Source organism: Mytilus trossulus, chromosome 1 (assembly GCF_036588685.1).
Source record: "Mytilus trossulus isolate FHL-02 chromosome 1, PNRI_Mtr1.1.1.hap1, whole genome shotgun sequence".
Classification (NCBI taxonomy): Eukaryota; Metazoa; Mollusca; class Bivalvia; order Mytilida; family Mytilidae; genus Mytilus; species Mytilus trossulus.
This window is the reverse complement of record NC_086373.1, coordinates 86,712,254-86,736,059: the sequence shown is the minus strand read 5'-3', so window position 1 is coordinate 86,736,059 and position 23,806 is coordinate 86,712,254. Positions and strand designations below refer to the sequence as shown.

Here is a 23,806-nt window from a genome sequence, read left to right as displayed (position 1 = left end):
ATAGTTTATTATTCTAATAAATGCTTTATAAACTTTAACTGCAGACTTTACAGGTATGTAATGTTAACTGGAAGAAAATCTAAGTCCATTTAAGCGTAAAATACCGAGAAAGTGGATTTTTTTTTACAAAATTTACTTCTGGATACTATCTTATGATCATAAATAAGCTTCTGTCCAATTTTGGTACAAACCAAGGATAGTTTAAGAAAGTTATTAAAATTTTAAAAACTTTAACCACAGAGTGAATGTAATGTTTCCCCGCAGAAAAACTAAGTCCATTTAAAAGTAAAATATGGGATAAATGGATTTATTTTTTTACAAAATTTACTTCTGGATACTATCTTATGATCATAAACAAGCTTCTGTCCAAGTTTGGTAGAAATCCAGTTTAGTTTAAGAAAGTTATTAAAATTTCAAAAACTTTAACCACAGAGTGAATATTTGTGGACGCCGCTGACGACCACGGAATGTAGGATCGCTTAGTCTCGCTTTTTCGACTAAAGTCGAAGGCTCGACAAAAATGTTATTTTCATTATTAATCCATCAAAGACAAGTCATATAACAATTAGTGATATCAAAGATTTCAAAGGATAATAAAATTGAGAATGGAAATGGGGAATGTGTCAAAGAGACAACAACCCGACCAAAATAAAAAAAAAAAACACAACAGCAGAAGGTCACCACCAGGTCTTCAATGTAGCGAGAAATTCCCGCACCCGGAGGCGTCCTTCAGCTGGCCCCTAAACAAATATATACTAGTTCAGTGATAATGAACGCCATACTAATTTCCAAATTGTACACAAGAAACTAAAATTTAAATAATACAAGACTAACAAAGGCCAGAGGCTCCTGACTTGGGACAGGCGCAAAAATGCGGCGGGGTTAAACATGTTTGTGAGATCTCAACCCTCCCCCTATACCTCTAACCAGTGTAGAAAAGTAAAAGCATAACAATACGCACATTAAAATTCAGTCCAAGAGAAGTCCGAGTCAGCAATCAAAATTCAATAAACAGTAATTAAAAGTAATTATAAAAAAGAGTGTAACACTGCAGCCAAGAATTTTATTTAATTAATATAAATTTGGCAAATATTTTGTATTTAACTTTCACAAGTTATACATGTACATAAATTTCAATATATATATATATATTTCGTTTATTATACATATCATAAATGAATATAGGGCGAACGAACCCAGGGGGAACAAACTCAGTGCGAACGAACCTAGGGCGAACATGTAATCAGGGCGAACGATCCTGATACCTAAAATTACACAGGTTCCCGTAAACTTTGACATCTAAATTTAAAAAATATATGACGTCACAATTTAAGTGTGATTGTTGCTTGAAGTCAAAAGGTGATTCTGAGTTGATCTAAGGTCATTCAGAGGCAAGATACAGCTAAATATCAAAAGTGTAAATACGTTTATTGAGGGGTTAAATTATCCCAACTTGTTTTCCACTCTCAATTTTTGTTGAATGAATGTGAACATTTTATTACAGGTTTGTGATGTGTCAGCTAAAATACTTGGTCCTAACTTCAACATATATCTTAAACTGAATGTAACAGTATGGGCAAGTTATTCGAAATACCGGTAAAGTGTATTTCACAACAAAATTATTACAGGCTTAGCTGTAAATAATTTTTACAGTAACTCGAAAGCATTTCAAGGATTACACGTTAGGACAGAATGTGAATAAGTAGACATTATAATATTTGGTTTGTCTATAAATCATTCCGCTGCTTGTTTCACTGAAAATTGTCTCTAATTTAACATGTTTATGCTACCTAAATAACAAAATTTCCCGCAATCTTTTTCGTTCATGCTTTATTTTTTTTCTTGAATACGAAAGTAATAGGAAAAGCCATTCTATCGGTTTTCGGATTTTTACCATAAAAATAATTGTGCATTTGGCGGGAATATTTAAAAATAATTTATAAGCCTTATTTTGATAGAAATTTATTTATAATGAATGGCAATAATTTATTTTGAATTTATTGAACCAAATTCAAAATAAATAACAGCCATTCATTAAGTAAAAAGTTAAAAACACAAAAATACTGTACTCCGAGGAAAATTCAAAAAGGAAAGTCCAAAATCAAAAGACAAAGTCAAAAGTCCAAACACATCAAACGAATGTATAACAACTGTCATATTCCTGACTTGGTATAGGCATTTTCTAATGTAGAAAATGGTAGATTGAACCTGGTTTTATAGCTAGCTTAACCTCTCACTTGTATGACAGTCGCATCAAATTCCATTACATTGTCAACGATGCATGAACAAAACAAACATACTTAAAGACACCTTTTCGTGTTTGAGTTACGTGTCCATAGGCGCTTCAACAACCTTGTAAATATGTTTTCATATCATCTCTTCTCTTGTGGTGTTTAAAGATTAGGATACATTTTTAATGCCCCCCCCCCCCCCCCCCCCCCACACACACACACACACACACCGTAGGGCATTAAGTTTTACCCTTATCTGTCTACGTTAATTCGTACGTCCTAAAGTTGGTTTCCGTTCTCTAACTTGAGTTTTCCTCAACCAGCTGTTACGAAAAATATACAAAATGCCCATTTCAATTAAATACAGATCAGGTTTCATTTTGGTGGCGTCACTTTTGCGTTCTAGAGTTGTGCACCTTTACAAATGAAAAATTGCTATTTTTTCCTTCTCTATCTTAAGTTTGCCTCCACAAAATGTTATGAAACTTATACACAATGCTTAATTTTACAATACACAGACCAAGAATTAATTGTAATGCCGTCATTTTTACTTTTCTAGATTTATGCCCTTTTACAAATGGAACCAGATGCTCCGCAGGGCGTAGCTTTATACGACCGCAGAGGTTGAACCCTGAACGGTTGGGGCAAGTATGGACATAACATTCAAGCTGGATTCAGCTCTAAATTTGGATTGTGATTAAATAGTTGACACAGCATAGGTTTCTGACACAGAATGAATGTGTTCTAATGAAATTAAATTTTTTGTTTTCTCTTAGAGCAATTCACTATGCTGTTGAATATTATTCCTCTCAAAAAAATGTTTGAAGAAATTTTCTTTTTATTTATGAAATTTCAAATGAGAAAATTGAACCCAATTTTTTTAATCACATCCCCCTTTCCCTTATTCCAAAACTAATCTCAATTAAAATTTCTAATGGAGTTTGCAACAATTACTACTCATTTAAATACATTATAAAATATTAAGATGTAAAAAAAAATGCTTGTTATCACTGAATGGTAAAGATTATTTTAATTTATCAGTTGGTAGTAAAAAGTTAATATACATTGTATATTGTATATATAACAAAGATTTAAATTGATTCTGGACAAAGAAAGATAACTCCAAATAAAAAAATTCTTGCAATTAGATATTTCTTGCTTACTATTCTGGACAAAGAAAGATAACTCTAATTAAAAACAAAATTGCTATTTCACAATATTTTGCAATAAGATATTTCTTGCCATTGCGCAATACTGTGCAATTGAAAAGACTTGCTATTGCACAAAACTTAATATAATAATTTTAGATCCTGATTTGGACCAACTTGAAAACTGGGCCCATAATCAAAAATCCAAGTACATGTTTGGATTCAGCATATCAAAGAACCCTAAGATTTCAATTTTTGTTAAAATCAAACTAAGTTTAATTTTGGACCCTTTGGACTTTAATGTAGACCAATTTGAAAACAAGACCAAAAATGAGGAATCTACATACACAGTTAGATTTGGCATATCAAAGAACCCCATTTATTCAATTTTTGATGAAATCAAACAAAGTTTAATTTTGGACCCCGATTTGGACCAACTTGAAAACTGGGCTGATAATCAAGAATCTAAGTACATTTTTAGATTCAGCATATCAAAGAACCCAACCGATTAATTTTTTGTCAAAATCAAACGAAGTTTAATTTTGGACCCTTTGGGCCCCTTATTCCTAAACTGTTGGGACCAAAACTCCCAAAATCATTACCAACCTTCCTTTTATGGTCATAAACCTTGTGTTTAAATTTCATAGATTTCTATTTACTTATACTAAAGTTATGGTGCGAAAACCAAGACAAATGCTTATTTGGGTCCCTTTTTGGCCCTAATTCCTAAACTGTTGGGACCTAAATCCCCTAAAATCAATACCAACCTTCCTTTTGTGGTCATAAACATTGTGTTTAAATTTCATTATTTTCTATTTACTTAAACTAAAGTTATTGTGTGAAAACCAAGAATAATGCTTATTTGGGCCCTTTTTTGGCCCCTAATTCCTACACTGTTGAAACCAAAACTCCCAAAATCAATCCCAACCTTTCTTTTGTGGTCATAAACCTTGTGTCAAAATTTCATAGATTTCTATTAACTTAAACTAAAGTTATAGTGCGAAAACCAAGAAAATGCTTATTTGGGCCCTTTTTGGCCCCTAATTCCTAAAATGTTGGGACCAAAACTCCCAAAATCAATACCAACCTTCCTTTTGTGGTCATAAACCTTGTTATAAAATTTTATAGATTTATATTCACTTTTACTAAAGTTAGAGTGCGAAAACTAAAAGTATTCGGACGACGACGACGACGACGACGACGCCAACGTGATAGCAATATACGACGAAATTTTTTTCAAAATTTGCGGTCGTATAAAAATTGATGATAAATTTAATAATATCAATCCAGTTATATTTATTTTTTTAAATTGGAGTTATCTTCCTTTGTCCATGATTATATTTGAATCGACAACAATCAATGCTTTTTAAAATCTTTTTTGAAAATTTGATTTGTCTTTCTTTGTCCAGAAAGGTAGTTGCATCAACTAAAATTAATGCTTTATACAATGCAATATTCAATTTAACTACAAACTGATAAATTAAAGCAATCTTTACCTTTTAGTGTTTACAAGCACTTTGATTACCATTCAATGGTTATATGTCCCTTTACAAATGAAAAATTGCCGATTTTTTTTATCGTTTCTGTCTCAACTAAATTTTAAGAAATGTGTATATTAATGCTTATAACCTCTAAACTCATTTTAACTTCAATTTTTGGCAGCTTTACTTTTAAAGTTCTTCAATTATGTTCCTTTACTAAGTTACATACAAGCGGGGGCATTATCTGTTTCCCTATGGACACATTCCCAATTTATTTTATTATTGTTAAGATTATATTTGATTTTGCTTTTAGCCTTGGACTATTATAATCATGTTATACGATTCGTATAAATCCTTATTCTGCTTTAATATCGCTCAGTTATTACTACCATCAAGTCACTGAATTAAATATAGTATACAGCAGTGGTAATTTTGCCGATTCTGATTAAAATATCTTAAATCAAGCTGGCAAAAATTAATATCATAACGCTATCTTCTATAGAAAACTGCTCTTTTACCTGCATCAGCAAAATAGCCTGAATGTGTTACTTCTTCTTCTTAAGGTTTGGAGTTGGTACCAATTTAGGTCTGTCATCATTTCAGTAACTGAGCTGGTGTTATGAAAGCGGTTGCATGAGAAGAGTGCTGCTCTTCTCTAAACTTTTTCGATTTGCAGAATTTGCTTTTTTTGATGTGCATGGGTCCCAAATTGTTGAGCAGTAGTCTAATTTTGGTCGGACAAGAGCTTTATATGGATGAGCTTTAACTTTCGGTGATGCTGTTTTTAGGTTTCTACAAAAAAATGCAAGGGACTAATCTGCTTTAGATTTCATGTTATCGATATGTTTGTCTCATTTTAAATTTGATTGAAGAGTTAGGCCTAAATATTTTGTAGAGTCAACATTTTCTAGAAATTGATTGTGTAATTTATAAGTGAAGTCTAAATGTTTGCGTTTTTTAGTTAAACTGAGAATGCATGAGCCAGTCCTGCTCCCACCTGCCAGCCGCTTCTAAGTCAGACTGTAATTTAAATGTGTCTGGTTTTTTTCTTTTTTCCTATAAATAATACTATCATCTGCAAACAATCTTAATCTTTTATGTTCCATATAATCCGCCAAATCATTAATAAAGATTAAAAAAAAAATTAAACCAAACACTGTGCCTTGAGGTACCCCCGATGTTACAGGAACTGTTTTTGATGTTTACCTCCCAGGACTACTGTCTGTGTTCTGTTTGTTAAGAAATCTTGAATCCAATGATATGCATTACAATTTATACTGTAGAAACCAATTTTATACATGAGGTGGTGGTGAGAAACTTTATCGAATGCTTTTGCAAAATCCATTATTATTATGTCTATTTGGATGTTTTTATTATTTGAATTTGCAAGATCTTAAATAAATGATATTAGCTGAGTTTCACAAAGTTTTACTTTGCTGGATCTTTGTAAAAAGGGAAATTTAATAGACATTATACATTATTATACATTATTTTATTATACCAATCATGGGGCCCTTGTCGGGCATGCCGCAAGATACCAAAACATCATAATACAATGATTATATAAACATTAATGAAATACACAATACACATATTAACTTTTTAATATATAGTACTATGCAAATATGCACTGTCAACATAAAACAATCAAATAATATACCAATGAGGTAAATAAGAAAACAGCTAACAATATATGAGACCCATATCTATAATACTAAAATTACGAGGTCCAATTTGTCAGCCGTCATCACGTAAAAACGACGAATCAAAGAATTCAACTTTATATATAACTAATATAGTACAAAGGTGTAGATTAAAAATTACACCACTCCAGGTCTTTTTGTTTTCCACGTAATTAATATTGCCAATAATTAAAAAGTTCCGGGTCGAGTCCGATACCGATACCAATAGTATATTCACCTGTTACATTGTACCTATTGCCTTATCTGTACGGTCCGCATCTGACAGGCGCACCAACAAACGGTGTATTCAGGATTAATATGCTATATACACGGGTCATAATCACAGGGTTGACACTACTAAATTGTCAAATTGTTACAGGTCTATTGTAGTATTTTAATCAGTAAGACTTTCTAAGATAACAATAAGAATACTAAAAATCTGGACTAAAAATAAGGCGATATCACGGGTGTGTTCTAGTAATCATATAAACATGTACTTGAAATTATTTCTAAAATCAGTCCCACCAGTGCTACATGTATGCAAAAGAATAAATCTTAGAATGTTTAACTGTATGTTATAAAAACATCAAGTAATAATGTGTTAAACGTATAAACAATGATAGGTCAAAGTACGGCCTCCAACGCGGACCATTTACTCATAACGAATAGTAAAATTTTAATGGTCCCAAAATGGCTAGTGTATATAGACAATTACAGCAGGTTTCAGTCAGTATGTAGCTAATGGTAATATCTTTGGTTAGCTTGCTTGTTAGCTGAACCGTGAAGTCATTGTTTGGTTAGGTAAGCTACCCTCCTTTTATAGTAGACTAGCCCAACAGATAACCAATATATCTCTCTGTAGGACTAAGCTACTTTAAAATGAGGATAGTATACCTTACCTAACAATGACTTCATGGTTCAGCTAACAAGCAAGCTAACCAAAGATATTACCATTAGCTACATACTGACTGAAATTTGCTGTAAAACAGGAAAACCAACGGTCTATTTAATGTATATAAAAAAAAAACGAGAAACAAGAAACACGAAACACGAATGAACCACACCAATAAACGACAACCACGTGACAACAGGCTACTGACTTGAGACAGGTACATACAAATGCAGCAGGTTTGACCGTTTTAACAGGCGCCACCAGCAACCTACACCCTAAACTGAATCAGTAGTGAAGCAATGATGTCTGTATTTTGTATTGGAGTTATGATTATGATTTCCTTTTTCGCGAACAAATGGTTTAATGTTTGCGCGAATTAACGGTCAAACCTGTAATTTACATGAACTTTTATATGTGTTTTATCCAGAGAATAACGTGAACTGTAAGATTTTTTTGTTATAAAAATTAATTATATTGATAGATTAATTACTATATAATATAATCCAAGATTTTTTTTTATTGAAAACCTTAAAAAGCACCACACGTACTTCGTGCGAATAGCAAAGGTTTAATTTGAATACAGTTTGTCTTTCCCAGAAAAGAACATTCTACGAATTAAAATATATCCTGGATTTAACACAGTATGTTTTATTGATTGGAACATATAAAATGTAGTCCTCGTTGTAAAAAGACTCTGGAACATAGTTGGTACGTTTTGTGCCTTTTCATTGAAACAGTCGTCCACATTCTTTTGTCGCCTAGAATGAATACAGTTATCTTTCTTTGATTTGATTTTACAGAGTCAGAAAAAGCACGCAGAGATAAATGTAACAGAACAGTCCGAGAAACAACATACAGATCTATGGTCTGACCAATATCGGAACTACGCGTCTGCTGAATGAGACCCATACAAAGTCGATGACATAAACCGACTAAGGTACAAAGAAGGGGAGCCCGTTATGTCTGTAACAACCACATAGATGAAACCCATGGATGTGTCACCAACAAGATTCAGCTTCTTAACTTGGTATCACTAAAGACTATCGCCTATTGATCATGTACAAGGCCCCATCAATGGCATAATTTCCATACCAGAAACCGACAGTACATCAACAAACAGTGACAACCGAACCAGAGTTGCAAACAAACTGAAGCAGATCTACCACAAAACAGAATTGTATAATCAATTCTTCTTTCCACGAACTATCCAGAATTGAAACCAGCTGGCAACAACGGTGACCAACTCAGCCACTCTTGAAACTTTTAAGACCAGTCTCCATGCAGCTTTGGCCCTGAGGACAACCACGTAAACCACATAGTTTTAACTGTAAATACATCAGTGCTTATCCATACCCTACGTTATTCACAGTGGGGACCACAGAGATGAATTCCATATCTATGATAGATATAGGAAGATGTGGTGTGAGTGCCAATGAGACAACTCTCCATGATGTCTAGTTTATTTCTTTTATAAAATATGTCCACACTACTAGCCTAGGGTACATGAATTTAAGAATGTATGTACCAGGAGATAAAAAACAAATGCTATTCAATTCACAAGCGACCATTTTATTATTGCCAGTTTTTTCGGTGATATCGGCGAGCAGAATAAACATTTTTCTTTTATTTCGTATTTCCTGACTAGTTGTATTACTTTGTTTTCAGTATTAAAAAAAAACCAAATAAAGCAGACAGGTTATCCCTACAGGAAATAAAAGAGCCGACAAATACCAAAAGAGACACTCTAACTGTCGAGTCGAAAATAAACTGAAAAAGCAGAGCCAACTACAAAGTAGTATTGTCCCCTAAATTAAGCTCATAGTTGTTTCGCTGCATGAAGAGTATTTAGTAAACAAAATTTATATTTTTTGTGTTTAAATGTTTCTTATGATGTTGATATAGGTCATGTTAATGTACACTTTTCCCGCAATATTATTGGGCTACTCGTGTTTTGAGTTTCACAATTAATCCAGCTAAGTTTGCTTGTTATATATATATATGTTAATAACTTTAGGATTTAACTGTAGAGCAGGAACTTTTTAATCCTTCAAGAGATCATCAACTCTCTGGTAATAGTTTTTATCGTCTGTTTTTGCCTTTGATAGTTTTCAGTGTTGTTGTATGTGCTATTCCATTTTTTAGTGTAACTAGTTGGCATAGTCTATCTTTTTACTTCAGATAAAACCACAATAAAGATTTGACTGTACTTGTGTTTGTATCGAATACAAAACGTGATGTTGTGTGTTACTGATCGCAATATGTATGCAAATTAAAGAGCAAGGAAATCATAACAGGAAATTACACTCTTTAATACAAAGAAATTTTATTCCAAGTAGAAATAATTTTACATCTATTAATTTTAATAAAAAAAAAATGTATATACATATCATGAAAATGGTATGCAATGTAGCTTCAAAAAGAAACTGTACAATAATGATTTACATCTAAGAAACCGTCAGTTCCTTTAATATATTTCCTTTAAAGACTAAATATTCACGAGTATTGGAGTTCGTGAATTATACGATGTCACATTTTGAACACATTAATGACTAGATATCTATATATACTTCTATGACCAACATATAAGGCATACCATCTAACAATGCAATTTAATAGCACAACATCAATTACTACAAAAATATACATTTTATGGAATATTATGTTTAGAAATATACAGTTTGTGTGAACTTATATGGTCGAAACTGGTGCATTTATTTCCAAAAGAGATAGGTACATTACTATTTCCCTACATTTTTCGAACTTATGATCCAATAGTTTTGTTTACCAACAACTTTTAATGACTATACTATATAATTTGAGTGCAGCTCATGGAATGTCAGCTGAATTTCTACCTTTTTCATTTCAATGAGATTTCACATGCTTTGAGTACGTAAAAAACATATGTGTATATATTTTTTATTTCTTTCGTATGCATACTCTTTCATTCTAGGCGCTATATACTAAACAACACCTCTACAAGTATTAAAATTGTTTAGTTTTTTTCTAGAACTTCCGCTAGTCACGAGTCGTCGCTGCTGTCATTTTTACTGTCATTTTCACCAGCAGCTGTAACTGTTACAGACGGAACTGGTTCGCTGCTAGTTTTATCACCAGATTCAATGGCTTCTTCTTGATCCGGTTTATTGTTATCTTCAGTTCCATCTCCCGTTTTTTCATCATCTTTTTCCGTATCCTTGTTGTCTTCAGTTCTATTATCATTCTCTAATTTTTTATCTACATTCTCATCTAGTATTTCGTTTATTTCGTCCTCAATTTTTTCTGCGACCTTTGCTGCATTGTCCTCAACATCTTTCTTTTCTACCAATGGAACTTCCTCAGCTCTGTGAGACCTGAGTTTATTTAGAAACTTAAGGCCTCCTCTCTTCTTTGGTTTTGCTTCTTCATTTTCTAACGAAGCTTCATCTTTGGACTGTTTGCGTTTCTTTTCCTTCTTTGGTTTTGTCTCGCTTCCACCTTCGTCTGGACTTTGTGCTTTATGAAATGTCATTTTTGCTTTAAAACCGGCAAACGTTGGACCTGCAACATACATGAATGTAATATCATTAATATAATCAAATCTGAATTATATTACAACAGTAGCAAATTATTGGAAGTTGTGATGAAAGGTATAGGCAAATTTTTAACGACCGATTTTGTTTCGCAAAAGTCATCTCTTGACTTCAAAGATTATTACAGGCACAATCCTGATTTATTGTACCGAAATGGACTATATGCATGCAGTTGTCCCAGAAAAACAATCTCTCTATGTAAATGTACACTTTTACAAATTGTGACTTGGATGGAGAATTGTCTCTTTGGCACTCGTATCACATTTTCTTATATCTATATAGAGCGGGAAAAATTCTGAGACAAGAGCCTGTGAAATCGACTGAATATCTGCGTCTCAAATGATCACTGCTATTTATGATCCGCTGGTCGTATCCTCAAATGATCACCGGTATTTATGTTCCGCTGGTCGTATCCTCAAATGATCACCGGTATTTATGTTCCGCTGGTCGTATCCTCAAATGATCACCGGTATTTATGTTCCGCTGGTCGTATCCTCAAATGATCACCGGTATTTATGTTCCGCTGGTCGTATCCTCAAATGATCACCGGTATTTATGTTCCGCTGGTCGTATCCTCAAATGATCACCGATATTTATGTTCCGCTGGTCGTATCTTCAAATGATCACCGGTATTTATGTTCCGCTGATCGTATCTTCAAATGATCACCGGTATTTATGTTCCGCTGGTCGTATCCTCAAATGATCACCGGTATTTATGTTCCGCTGGTCGTATCCTCAAATGATCACCGGTATTTATGTTCCGTTGGGTGGTATCCTCAAATGATCACCGGTATTAATGTTCCGCTGGTCGTATCCTCAAATAATCACCGGTATTTATGTTCCGTTGGGTGGTATCCTCAAATGATCACCGGTATTTATGTTCCGCTGGTCGTATCCTCAAATGATCACCGGTATTTATGTTCCGCTGGTCGTATCCTCAAATGATCACCGGTATTTATGTTCCGCTGGTCGTATCCTCAAATAATCACCGGTATTTATGTTCCGCTGGTCGTATCCTCAAATAATCACCGGTATTTATGTTCCGTTGGGTGGTATCCTCAAATGATCACCGGTATTTATGTTCCGCTGGTCGTATCCTCAAATGATCACCGGTATTTATGTTCCGCTGGTCGTATCCTCAAATGATCACCGGTATTTATGTTCCGCTGGTCGTATCTTCAAATGATCACCGGTATTTATGTTCCGCTGATCGTATCTTCAAATGATCACCGGTATTTATGTTCCGCTGGTCGTATCCTCAAATGATCACCGGTATTTATGTTCCGCTGGTCGTATCCTCAAATGATCACCGGTATTTATGTTCCGTTGGGTGGTATCCTCAAATGATCACCGGTATTTATGTTCCGCTGGTCGTATCCTCAAATGATGGATGTGTTCTATGTCATTGTATGTGTAAATATTGAAGTTAAATTTACCAAGAAGATGGGATTAATTTGAAAGCCACTCGGTCAGTATTGTTTCAATATTTAAATACCTACAGAAAGCTTTAAATTTAAAGTAATTTATTTTGCTTGGAACAGGTGAATGAAGTCTATAAACTAATACCAACATAAAAAGCTCTAATATATATTTTGAATTTGATGATGATATTCTATACCTTTACGGACATGAGCAGTTGGGTAATTATGTATATCTCTTCGGAATGGTTTGTTCTTGTAGTAACACCATGTAATCAGGAGAACAATCAGGAATACAATAGCTAGACATACACCAACCAGTATTCCATGGATTCTAGACTGGGTTCGGGCATCTGCTTCACTTGCCTTATGTGCATCTAAAAAAAAAACAAGTATAAAAGTAAGAAGATTTGAAACGATTTTCAAGAAGAACAACTGTCCATCACGGACCAAAGGACAAGGATTTAAATGTAGTATATTAATCAAATTAATAATTTTCTTGTTCACATTCACTCTACACAGCTTGTCCTTCCTTTAGAAATATATCAAATTTTATAATCAATTTGTATATTCCATGTTGCATCGTCCAAAGATATTTACTCCAACAACTTGTCTGTTCTTTATAAAGGCTTCCAACAGATGTAAATTACAGAGAGTGTTACGTTTCTTTTCCTAAAAACTGCGAGTCATCTGACAGCTGTCTACTTTTGAGATGTTGCTCTTACGGGGCGCCGAATGGGACTCTTGTGGTTTTGTACTCAAAATTCAATTTTGTACGGACAAAAGTGACTTTTGTTCAACAAAAATGAGTTCAGTTTAACAAAATTTGTATCATACTACAAATTTGAAATTTTGTCATACAAAATTATCTATCAGCGGACAAAAGTCACTTTTGTCATGACAAAATTCATTTTTGTTACACAGACTTGACTTTTGTTACCTAATTTGAAAATTGAGCGACAAAAGTCAATTTTGTATTTAAATTAGTTTAGTTTGGTTTCTGTGAACTAATTTGCATACAAAATCGACTTTTGTTACACAAAATTGACTTTTGTGAGACAAAATTGACTTTTGTCTCAACAAAATTGACAAAATTGAATTTTGTCTCAACAAAATTGACAAAATTGAATTTTGTATTTTGTCTCAACAAAATTTACAAAATTGACTTTTGTCTCAACAAAATTAACAAAATTGACTTTTGTCTCAACAAAATTTACAAAATTGACTTTTGTCTCAACAAAATTAACAAAATTGACTTTTGTCTCAACAGAAATGACAAAATTGAATTTTGTCTCAACAAAAATGACAAAATTGAATTTTGTCTCACTAAAGTCAATTTTGTCTCACTAAAGTCAATTTTGTCTCACAAAAGTCAATTTTGTCTCACAAAAGTTAATTTTGTTTCACAAAATTGAATCTTACCGTACACAATTGACTTTTGTGATTTAATTTCCATATCAGGTAACAAAAGTCAATTTTGTATGCAAATATGTTTATATTTGCATACCTTTAAGACAAAATTGACTTTTGTCATGACAAATATGAATTTTGTCTACAAAAATGAATTTTGTCATGACAAAAATGAATTTTGTCTACACAAATGAATTTTGTCATCACAAAATTGAAGTTATCACAAAACAAGTCTGTAGCACATAGTTTTGTAAGACAAAAATGATTTTGTTATGACAGAATTGAATTTTGTACAAAACTACAAGAGTCCCATTCGGCGCCCCGTAGCTCTTGTGTAGACCCTTGACATTTTCATTACTGAAACTAAGCAAAACTACACTTCACAGGTTGGTCACAAGCCAAACCAAAGCAACAAAAAAGAATATAAAAGGAAACGAAAGCTGTCACGTTCTAATAAAAGTGGGGAATACGTTAGATTGCAAGATTGTCTCGTTTCTCAGTCTTTTTGTTTTAATTTTTACCACAATGTGATTCATAATATATACGTATAATAACTATTACTGTGTTTTTACGGAAACATCAGTCTGTACTAAAACAATATAAAATAGTTTACTGTGACTATAAGTTTGAAATACAGATAGTCGAAAGGATAGTTTTATTTATATTGCAAACTTGATACTATTGGAACACTCATTCAATCCTTCAAAAAGTATGACAAAATCACATGCAGTAGAAAATTACCGGTCATAAAATGAGCATTGTACATTAAAACTAATAGACCACTTTCGAGTTCATCCGTCACCGGCAAAAACTCGTCAATTATGCACGCCTTTATGACGTCATTTACCAGATAGAGGGGCTCGCCTGTATCCCTGCACGATTTACGTTCATCAAGCGTCTTAGTGATCGTCTTTGTGCAGGATAAACTAGAAATAATGGTTGCTCTGTAGGTACTTACTGACAATTCCCTAATGACAGCAGTGTTGATTGTCTATTTTCAGAATTCAATTTGCCGAATAATTCGTACAATATAGAATTATAATTTTCCAACCACTCGCTCAACATTGTAGGGAAGTGACGACGCCCCCAAACGCACAGATGACGGTGATAAAGGCGCGTATAATTGACGAGTTTTTTCCGGTGACGGATGAACTCGAAAGTGGTCTATTGAATTGGTTGAACTTGAATACATTATATAAAACTAGCCTACCATACCATCTCGATTACTTACTTTCTCTGGCTTGTATGTCTTTTCCAAAGGGAGAATCATCACAGACTGGGGATACTTTCACATTAAAATTGTAGCTAAGTTTATCCATATTAAAGGCATAAAAATGCGTTTCAACAATTTCGACTGACATGGTGTTAGTTTGGAAGCACCATTCCGTTGGGAGTTTATGGAAACAACTCAGCTCCTGGAATTGGTATTTGTATACAATTAGTAATCAAGTAAAAAATAAAACACATTTTTTTAAATAAGAAATTATTCACTATAGATATGACACACATGCATTATAAAATACTGGAGCACTAAGTAAGTATTTAACATGTAGCACATAATGAATATTGATAACAAGTAATGACAAATGCAATGGTTTATAAAAACAAATATGGTCCTTGTAAAACGAAGTACAGTTTGTATGAAACTTGTTTTTTTTAATGGCCCACCTACGATATTATGCCCCACCTACGATAGTAGAGGGGCATTATGTTTTCTGGTCTGTGCGTCCGTTCGTTCGTTCGTTCGTCCGTCTGTCCCGCTTCAGGTTAAAGTTTTTGGTCAAGGTAGTTTTTGATGAAGTTGAAGTCAACTTAGTACACATGTTCCCTATGATATGATCTTTCTAATTTTAATGCCAAGTTAGAATTTTATCCCAATGTTATGGTCCACCGGCTGAACATAGAAAATGATAGTGTAAGTGAGGCAGTCGTGTACTGGGGACACATTCTTGTTTGTTCTTTTTTCATTTTATTTATCATTAGATGCTTACCCGATATGGATCATCCTCCCGTCCAAAATCCATGCCTTTAAACTGGACCTTTGCGTCACAAAGATCTATAAACTGGGAAGTGACAGACATACACATTCCATGGCAGTTTTTGCCATCTTTTCCCAGAGCGTAAACTACAGCAGTACAGAATCCTTTTGGTGCTCTTCCTGAGGTTGTCAAGGTGATCTCTTCATCCGGGTGAATTGTTAACATCTTACCACACTCATTATCTGTGGAATTGTCCAACTTGTGTGTAGCTAAAACAAATTAACGAATAGTGTGTAAGCTGAAATTGCATATTTGTTTTTCGTTCATTTTTTGTACATAAATTAGGCCGCTAGTTTGAAATGTTTAACATTTGTCATTTCGGGGCCTTTTATAGCTGACTATTCGGTATGGGCTTTGCTCATTGTTGAATGCCGTAAGGTGACCTACAGTTGTTAATTTTTGTGTTATTTGGTCCCTTGTGGATAGTTGTCTCATTCGCAATCATTCCACATTTTTTTTTTTTTTTTATAGTATCCTATTCTGGTATTCGATTCTTTAAATAGATCGGCACTGAAGTCTTTATGTCAAGGACATTTTTCAATATGTTTATATTCTCTTTTGTCTCTTAGAGCATTACATTGGAACAGTTTGTACTAGAGGCTGCATCCAAATCCAAATATTTTTACACAATATATTACTCATTACTATGTCCTTTAAGCACCTGCCCTTGGTAGCTCCTGTATTTGGATAACTACGTATACAATCTTATTTATGTGCTTCAGCCACACGGAGGACTATAATGTAGTAATTCTTTTTTCAGTATTTGTTTATGCTTGTGTTGTAAAATGTTTAAATTTTTCAGATTTCTGTGACTAGGCTTGAGTGTCCTTTAAGCACCTGCCCTTGGTGACTCCTGCATATGAACAACAATACTGTTTGCTTATATGCATCTGCCACGAGGAAGGACTTAACTCAATTTTTTTTCCATAATGGATGTGGTGCATGGTCAATAATCACTAAACATACCGGTTTTGATGGTGACTACATGTATTATTAACTCAATTTATATTTCACTTTTTTTGTTAAACGTAATTCTATTTTTTTGGTTTATTGTCTATTGCAATTGTGTGATAAAAAATATCAATGTACTGATTATGCCTGTAATGGGTCCACTATTGGAAATAAAATATATCTTATCTTATCTTATCTTATTCAAAATTATCAGTTACGTTCACTTAACAATAAAACTTTACATTTGTCAAAGAAAGACCAATTTTATGAAGAAAACAATAATGTACTCTAATGCACAAATATGGAATTGCCATCAGAAGTATAATATTGCATATCCTTTAAATATTTAAAGATAAATGTTGTAATTTATTTTTAACTAGATTGATTGTTGGTTGCCTAACGTCCAGTGGCAAATATTTCATGCATGCTTATGACGATCTTTTTAACTGGAGACCTCTGAATACTTTTTCAGCATTTATTGTTAATGGTGATATCATTGTGCATTTATAAATTTAAATATTGTACTTTAATTTTATGCTGTATATCTTATGTATATTTGAGATGTTGTCAGGACCCTCAAGATAAGCTATGATAATGAGGTTATCCTCTTCAAATAAAGGTTATGTTTTGTTGCATTTTCTTCCGTTTTTATTAATCATCAATCTTGTAAAATTACAAGCATAGGAACTAATTTTACTATCGTTTTGGAAAGATGAAAGTGCAAAGTCATTAAAGTTTAAATTTTCGTTTGTTTTAATTTTATAAATGTATTTTACTTGACGCCTTTGGTGAATGAAGTTGTTTACTAGGACACTATACATTTTTAAGCTGGAAGCTTTTGTGAGATTATTTTGTAATTAAAATGTAAAAAGCGACGGGTATGTTAACACGAGAAAGAAACACGATAAAAAGATTAAGAAAAAAGCAGTTGTATGTGAAAGGACAGTGTGTATTACAAAACATACACGAAAGTTGACAATTATCTGCAAATCACCACTGATATATGATAGAGGGTGCAACATCTTTCACGTCGTTGCAGACATAATAATGTTTGGTTTTTTTTCAGTAATCAAAAACGTTCGTAACTGTTTTTTTGGGAACCAATTTATAAAACCCTAATTTATATTTTTGAAACCAATTGGCCTAAATATATCAGCCCAAATCGTACAAGACGTTGCTAAAATGTCTGTGTGAGTTGTGTGTATATTCATCGTGCTTACAGTTTTTGGCACTACTTTAACCATGAACGATTATCCAGCAGAAACGACGAGACCGAAAGGTCGTAACATAACAGTATACTATTCATATCTATATAATATAGCAACTTTAAATATTCTGCTTACCTTGAGATTTGACATAACATATCATCAAAAAGACAATAAGTAAAACAAATTCGAATCCCCTGAATACCGCCATCTTTTGTACTCCAGAAAAATGGAAAATGATCTACAAATGACAAAATGAGTTAATCTTCTAGATGAAATGATGCATACTAGTGTTATAATAATACACCTCGATTGTTACATCGCAATGTCTATAGGCAAATTAATTAATATAACAGCATGTAAACAACTACAAAATTTATCCGCATTAAAGTTATCTATACTTAAACGTATCAGGTAACAGGTTATTAGTATAGATATCTTCCAATGACCCCACTTAAACAATGTAATAATATCTGTATACCGCACAGTTTTGTGCCATGATTTATATTTTATTAGACTGTTGCATTTGTTCCTTCGTACTTTATGCAGAGCTTACATTACTCTCAGACAGCAAAGTTTCCAAACGAGGGGGCACTGAATAAATGCTTAACTAGTGTCAGTTGCTGTAAAGTAGTTACCATTTGGATGGTATGGGGGCATGGGATAATGGGGGAGGGGCTGGTTGTCTTGCATATATATTTTAGTTGCTATCTCTGACCAGCATGCCTTTTTAGTTTTCACTTTATTTGGATCTGCCTTTTTTACATAATTTTTCATCCTGCATTTTTTTTGGCAAAGTTGCTTATCCTGTCTGTTATTGCACTCAAATCTCCTATCCTACCTTTTTTTAAATTTCATCCAAGACCCCTCCCCCAAAACAAATAACTATAATAAATTACATGGTAGCTCTCTAAGGGGACGATCAATTGCATGCACATGCTGGTTATCATTTTGTATTTTTGACCGTGTTTGTAACTTACACTATTTATATTAACCTAGTTCCTAATCTCAGTTTTCAAGGTAACATTAAACTAAAAAACGGAAAAAAATATTTCACTGGCAATAACTCCAAAATAGGTCGACAGATTTTTCTGATACATGTATGTTCAGGTTAGATGGATCTCATTGTGTTTATCCTTTTTTCAATTATTTTTTTTACCTCTCTCCTATACCACAGAAATTTATTTTATATAATTGTATAGGATAAAGCAATGCTAGAAACAGCGGTTAACAGATTTACTGTAGTATTACTATAGTTACTATGCCCTGTGGCCTAAACCTTGTGTGATATCGAATAGGACATAGCTTTCATACAGAAATTTAATCACAATTGTATCCCCGTATGCTCATAAAACCCACATTTATCTAATGTCATGATCATCTACAGTAAAATATCGATGAATTGAGCAAGGTTGCTAACGAGTGTTTTATCTGCATATCTTTCAGATAAAAATCCCGTTTGAAGTGTTTCTTGAGGTCAATTGACAGCCAATATTTTTTTCTGTATATATCTTCTCGAATAATTGAGCAAATATCTTCATTGTTGCTGCTGAGAGGAAACGCTATTGTAACATATAATCGATAATCTATACATATATATTAACTGTTAATCTTTTTCACCAATGGCCATGACATTCGTGTCATTCTATTGTCTAGGATATTTGGTTTATAGATAATCACCAATTATCCGAAAGTGCTTGCTATTCCTATTTTTACACTGATTTAAATCGATGTCTCCTAACCTTGTAGTCATCCTACGACAGCAAACATCTGCTGTTTACCGTATGTACAACCGGTGTGGAAAGAAAACCTGTCAACCATGATAATTTCATGATCAATATCATCCGATAAAATTAATACCTCACTAGCCCCGTGAAAATACGTCGCCTTTTTCCATCTCTTCTGCGGTATTTTTTAATAATCACTAAATATTATAATATTAAGTATAAAGCAACCGATCTATTTTCTCCTCCGATAAAATGAATACCTTACCAGCCTTATGAAAATAAGTACCTTTTTACCTGCTCTACTGCAGTATTTTTTTGTATAATCTCTTTATGGTGATATAGAGTTAGTTCGAGATTAATCTTTGACTAATATAGAGTATGAAGCAACCGATCAATTTTTCCCTCATTACTGATCAATGTACATCTTTTCAATTTAAACTAACACCCAATGATAACTTCCGTCAATCATAACTCGGATGATAGATTCGATCAAACAAAGGGCATTCCATATACCAAACGAATTTACCAATACTTTCTTGGATGAAATTCTATCTAAATTCAGTGAGTTTTTGTCAAGTAAAAGGTGATCGAAATCAATACAATGAGGCACCCCAAGGCTGCGGTTGCTATGTAAGAAAACATAAAAAAAAATATCTGATGCACGTCTTCCAAGATACATATATCGTGTATACTAAATAAAATATCGTATATATATGCAAAATAGTTTCATTTGATTTCGTAACTTGTATCGTCAGACGGGATGAGTGTTTCTTCATTCACACTTTTCATGACTAATAAGTTGGTGTTGATTTAAATGTTTCAATAATATATCAACATCATTTGTTTTCTCCTTGCAAATTTGTTCAGTAAATTAATAAATAATTCATTACAATTTAGAAACTCCATCATAATCTATGTAGCATAACAGGGGTCATGGCAATTCAGTCGGCTCACTGCAGATCTACTACTGATTGCTTTATTTGTTTTGGTTCGTTTTGCCATTAAACACAAAATTCTACGTGTGCATACAAACAAAGAAATACATGGAACTTTCCTTAGAAAAAAAAAGCGTTCGATCAGTGTCCTGCTGGGATATGTAATTTGAAACTAGTCGTTGGTATCGATTTCACATGCTTATCTATAATCAAGAAGAGATAAAATCTTTCACCAAGAGAAAGTGGATAATGAATGGAAGAACTCTCAGACTTGATTAAAAACTTACACGAAAGAAGAGTTTTTGACTGTTATATAGTATATGATTTTTTTTTATTTAACATGTTATTACTTTTATAATTACTTTGTGTTTCGGCTTCTTTTAATGTGTATGTTATTACTTTGATAGGTGGGTGTATCTTACTGTATCTATATACAACAATTCAGACTCAATAGATAAATATCTTCATAGCAGAACACACAAGTATCATCTCTATAAATCAATTGATGTTTTTCTATACCCTGTCGATAATTCTATGGAAATTCCAATTCTTCATCTTCACAGTATTCTAAATATACATTACTGAAGTATGGTAAAAGAAATACGAACTGCTTCGATCTACATTTGAACATTTCAGTTATTGAATTCATTTATGTGCGGTGAAAACAAAATTAATATCAATAGCATAAGTCCTCAATAAAAACACTTTATGTCATCTTTTTTGCGTAAAACATATAAGCCCCGACCAAAGCAGCGTTATACTTGTAGTGGTACCGTATAACCATTTTAAAAGTCTATATTTATGTACATGATGTAGCAAGACAAAGCTTTCATTTTATACTTATTATTGAGAATATTTATTTTACCCACTGATAAAGACATCATAAATTGACCTTCAAATACTTTTGTACCTTTTTATGTGATATAACTTTGTGCCTTTTTCAAACATTAATATAAATAAATGACAGATTTAAAGTATTTTTTCCAGCCAGAAGTAAAGGTATAGGTTATTGGCCTCCAGTTCTGCAGTTTATTGTTAATGTTTGAGAAATTGTAGTTCATGATGTGCTTCAATAACAAAGTCTACAATGTCGCCACCTGCCGACATTTTGCTGGTCTATTCCAAATCCATCAATATTAAAATAAGATTAGTAGTAGTGGTGAAAGGATTTTATGTTGTCAAGAGAGAAACTTTGTAATGCACAACACTGTCATTGTATCGCCTTAAAATCACATACATGTAATTTGCTTGTTCATATCAGAAATAATTGTGATAACAATTTTAGCAATTAAACTATCAAACAGATACATAGTATCACATTTGCAAATGTCAAAACGTTTATCATAAAACACATCGATAAAATTATGCTTGATACATAATGCAGTTTTTCAATTATGCTATCTCATTGCCATCCTTTTGGGCATTCATCCATTGAAAATAAAATTAACCCTTGTGTTTTTGTTCAGTGTTTCTGTTTTTTCTTCACAAATTAATATTCAAACCGGCTGTTGCAGCATGATGTACGTTAAGACATTTACATAATATATGAGCGGCATTTTATCATACATAGCTTATTTATTAAAATTCGATACTTGAAATGCAACGAATGATTTTAAAAATCTTACCTTGCTTTGAAATTAGGAATGTACGTCAATTTATAAAACCCAACAAAAACCGATCAATGGAAGCGTACGCGCTTTTCTGACCCAAATATTATTCCAACAGATGCCATCCGGCTTTTGATTCGTTATTTAGAAATGTCTGTGGGGCTCGCCATGGTTGTCATTTTATTTATTAATCAATTAACATCAATTTTCTCTTATTTCTGACACATAGATAAAGTCGACGCAATTTTCAAAAATCAATAACAGAAAAGCAATGCACAATAGATAATCGATTCAAAGTGTTTTTAATCGAGTTGATCAATTTCCCTCAGTTTCCGCCAGGGGAAAGAAAATATTATCCTTTTAGTAACAATGGTAAAGGAAACGAATAATGATTAAAGAGTTTTATGAAAATTTAAAGATTTCAATAATTATTCATGTGGATGATTTAGTATCCTTAGTGTTGTTATTGAAGGATGTATCTCGTGTAAAACCTCGTCGAGTTCAACAAAAAATATATGACATATATACAAAATCGTAATAAGCACTAAAATCATGGATAGAGTTCGGGTAAAAAAATATTGAGAGAGCGAAAAAATATATATTCAGGTAGTTTTTACACTATCTGATATCGACCAATAAACCTTGAATATTTTCTTCAATTATTTAGATAGCTGCATTCATCCATGATATTCTTATTTTATAACTATAGAGTTATATCGTTTTCTTTATAATCCTTTCAAGTGCATTTCGATCTATGCTAAATTCATTAAATTTTATTTTCTTAAAAATAAAGCATATGGTATATCAATTCATAACACCAACCACCCAACAAACATGACAAAATACAAAAACAATGGAAAAAGTATGTATTTTCCGTTCTTCATCTGTGATCATCTGTGAATAACCGCAGTGAATTCTCCACGACGGATCAAAAGTCGCATTTTTTTCAGTCCCTAACAACGGATTTTCGGAATTCTTTGCAAAATTTTGACTGATCACGTTCATTTAGGCACACGGGTGCGTAGAAAATGGACCTTGACTTGAAAACTTGTTAGAAACTTTTAAGTGGCGAACTTGGTATTTGATGCAGAAATGCTTTGAGTCAAAGGAGTTAATGATATTTCTCAGTCCATTAAATTGCCATTGATCGTGTGTTGTTTGTTATATTGTTTGTTACAATTGTTTGTAACTTCCTGTTTTTTCTTTTCATGGATTCTGAGCAACTAATTATCGAATTGAATGGACAAAGAAACATAACACATATATACTGTAATAGTTTGTCAGACAATACAGAATATATTCACACTTCTGGGCGCATTATGATATATGATCATATACATGTATGTATAGCCAGTCACTCATTAGTCGCGTTACTTTTTAACATATAAAAAATTGGTTAAAATCAAATTTACTATCGTCTTTTTATATATTTTAAAATGAGACTTAGATTGAGTATAAATAACCGTTGACGCTCAGGCGGACCTGTAAATTTTAAAGGTGGGTATACTTCC

At 32.9% G+C, this 23,806-nt stretch overlaps 2 protein-coding genes across 3 annotated transcripts in view; both read right to left on the bottom strand.

The window, feature by feature from the left end:
- Positions 1 to 1,879, bottom strand: part of LOC134688133 (DDB1- and CUL4-associated factor 1-like) — a 46,698-nt gene extending 44,819 nt beyond the window's left edge. Inside the window, exon 1 of one of the 2 annotated variants that reach the window (XM_063548608.1) lies at positions 1,791 to 1,879. The gene's annotated coding sequence lies outside the window, so the exon portion shown is untranslated. Of the gene's footprint in view, positions 1 to 1,594; positions 1,610 to 1,790 lie in introns of those variants that run through there. The other variant, XM_063548612.1, reaches the window with a different exon arrangement.
- A 7,858-nt stretch (positions 1,880 to 9,737) lies between these two features.
- LOC134688122 (uncharacterized) lies at positions 9,738 to 20,063 on the bottom strand. The gene is made up of 6 exons (XM_063548597.1): positions 20,040 to 20,063; positions 18,165 to 18,267; positions 15,823 to 16,079; positions 15,063 to 15,246; positions 12,622 to 12,798; positions 9,738 to 10,971 (listed from the first exon to the last, which is right to left on the bottom strand). The coding sequence occupies exons 2-6, from the start codon at positions 18,235 to 18,237 to the stop codon at positions 10,454 to 10,456; spliced, it is 1,209 nt and encodes a 402-aa protein (XP_063404667.1). The 5' UTR covers positions 18,238 to 18,267; positions 20,040 to 20,063; the 3' UTR covers positions 9,738 to 10,453.
- Between the last annotated feature and the right edge of the window lie 3,743 nt (positions 20,064 to 23,806).

Coding starts and splice junctions, on each gene's coding strand:
- LOC134688122 (XM_063548597.1), bottom strand. CDS start 18,237: ATGGCGGTATTCAGGGGATTCGAATTTGTTTTACTTATTGTCTTTTTG. Junction 16,080..18,164: donor ATGTTATGTCAAATCTCAAG/GTAAGCAGAATA, acceptor AATTTGTTTTAG/CTACACACAAGTTGGACAAT. Junction 15,247..15,822: donor GGGAGGATGATCCATATCGG/GTAAGCATCTAA, acceptor TACCAATTCCAG/GAGCTGAGTTGTTTCCATAA.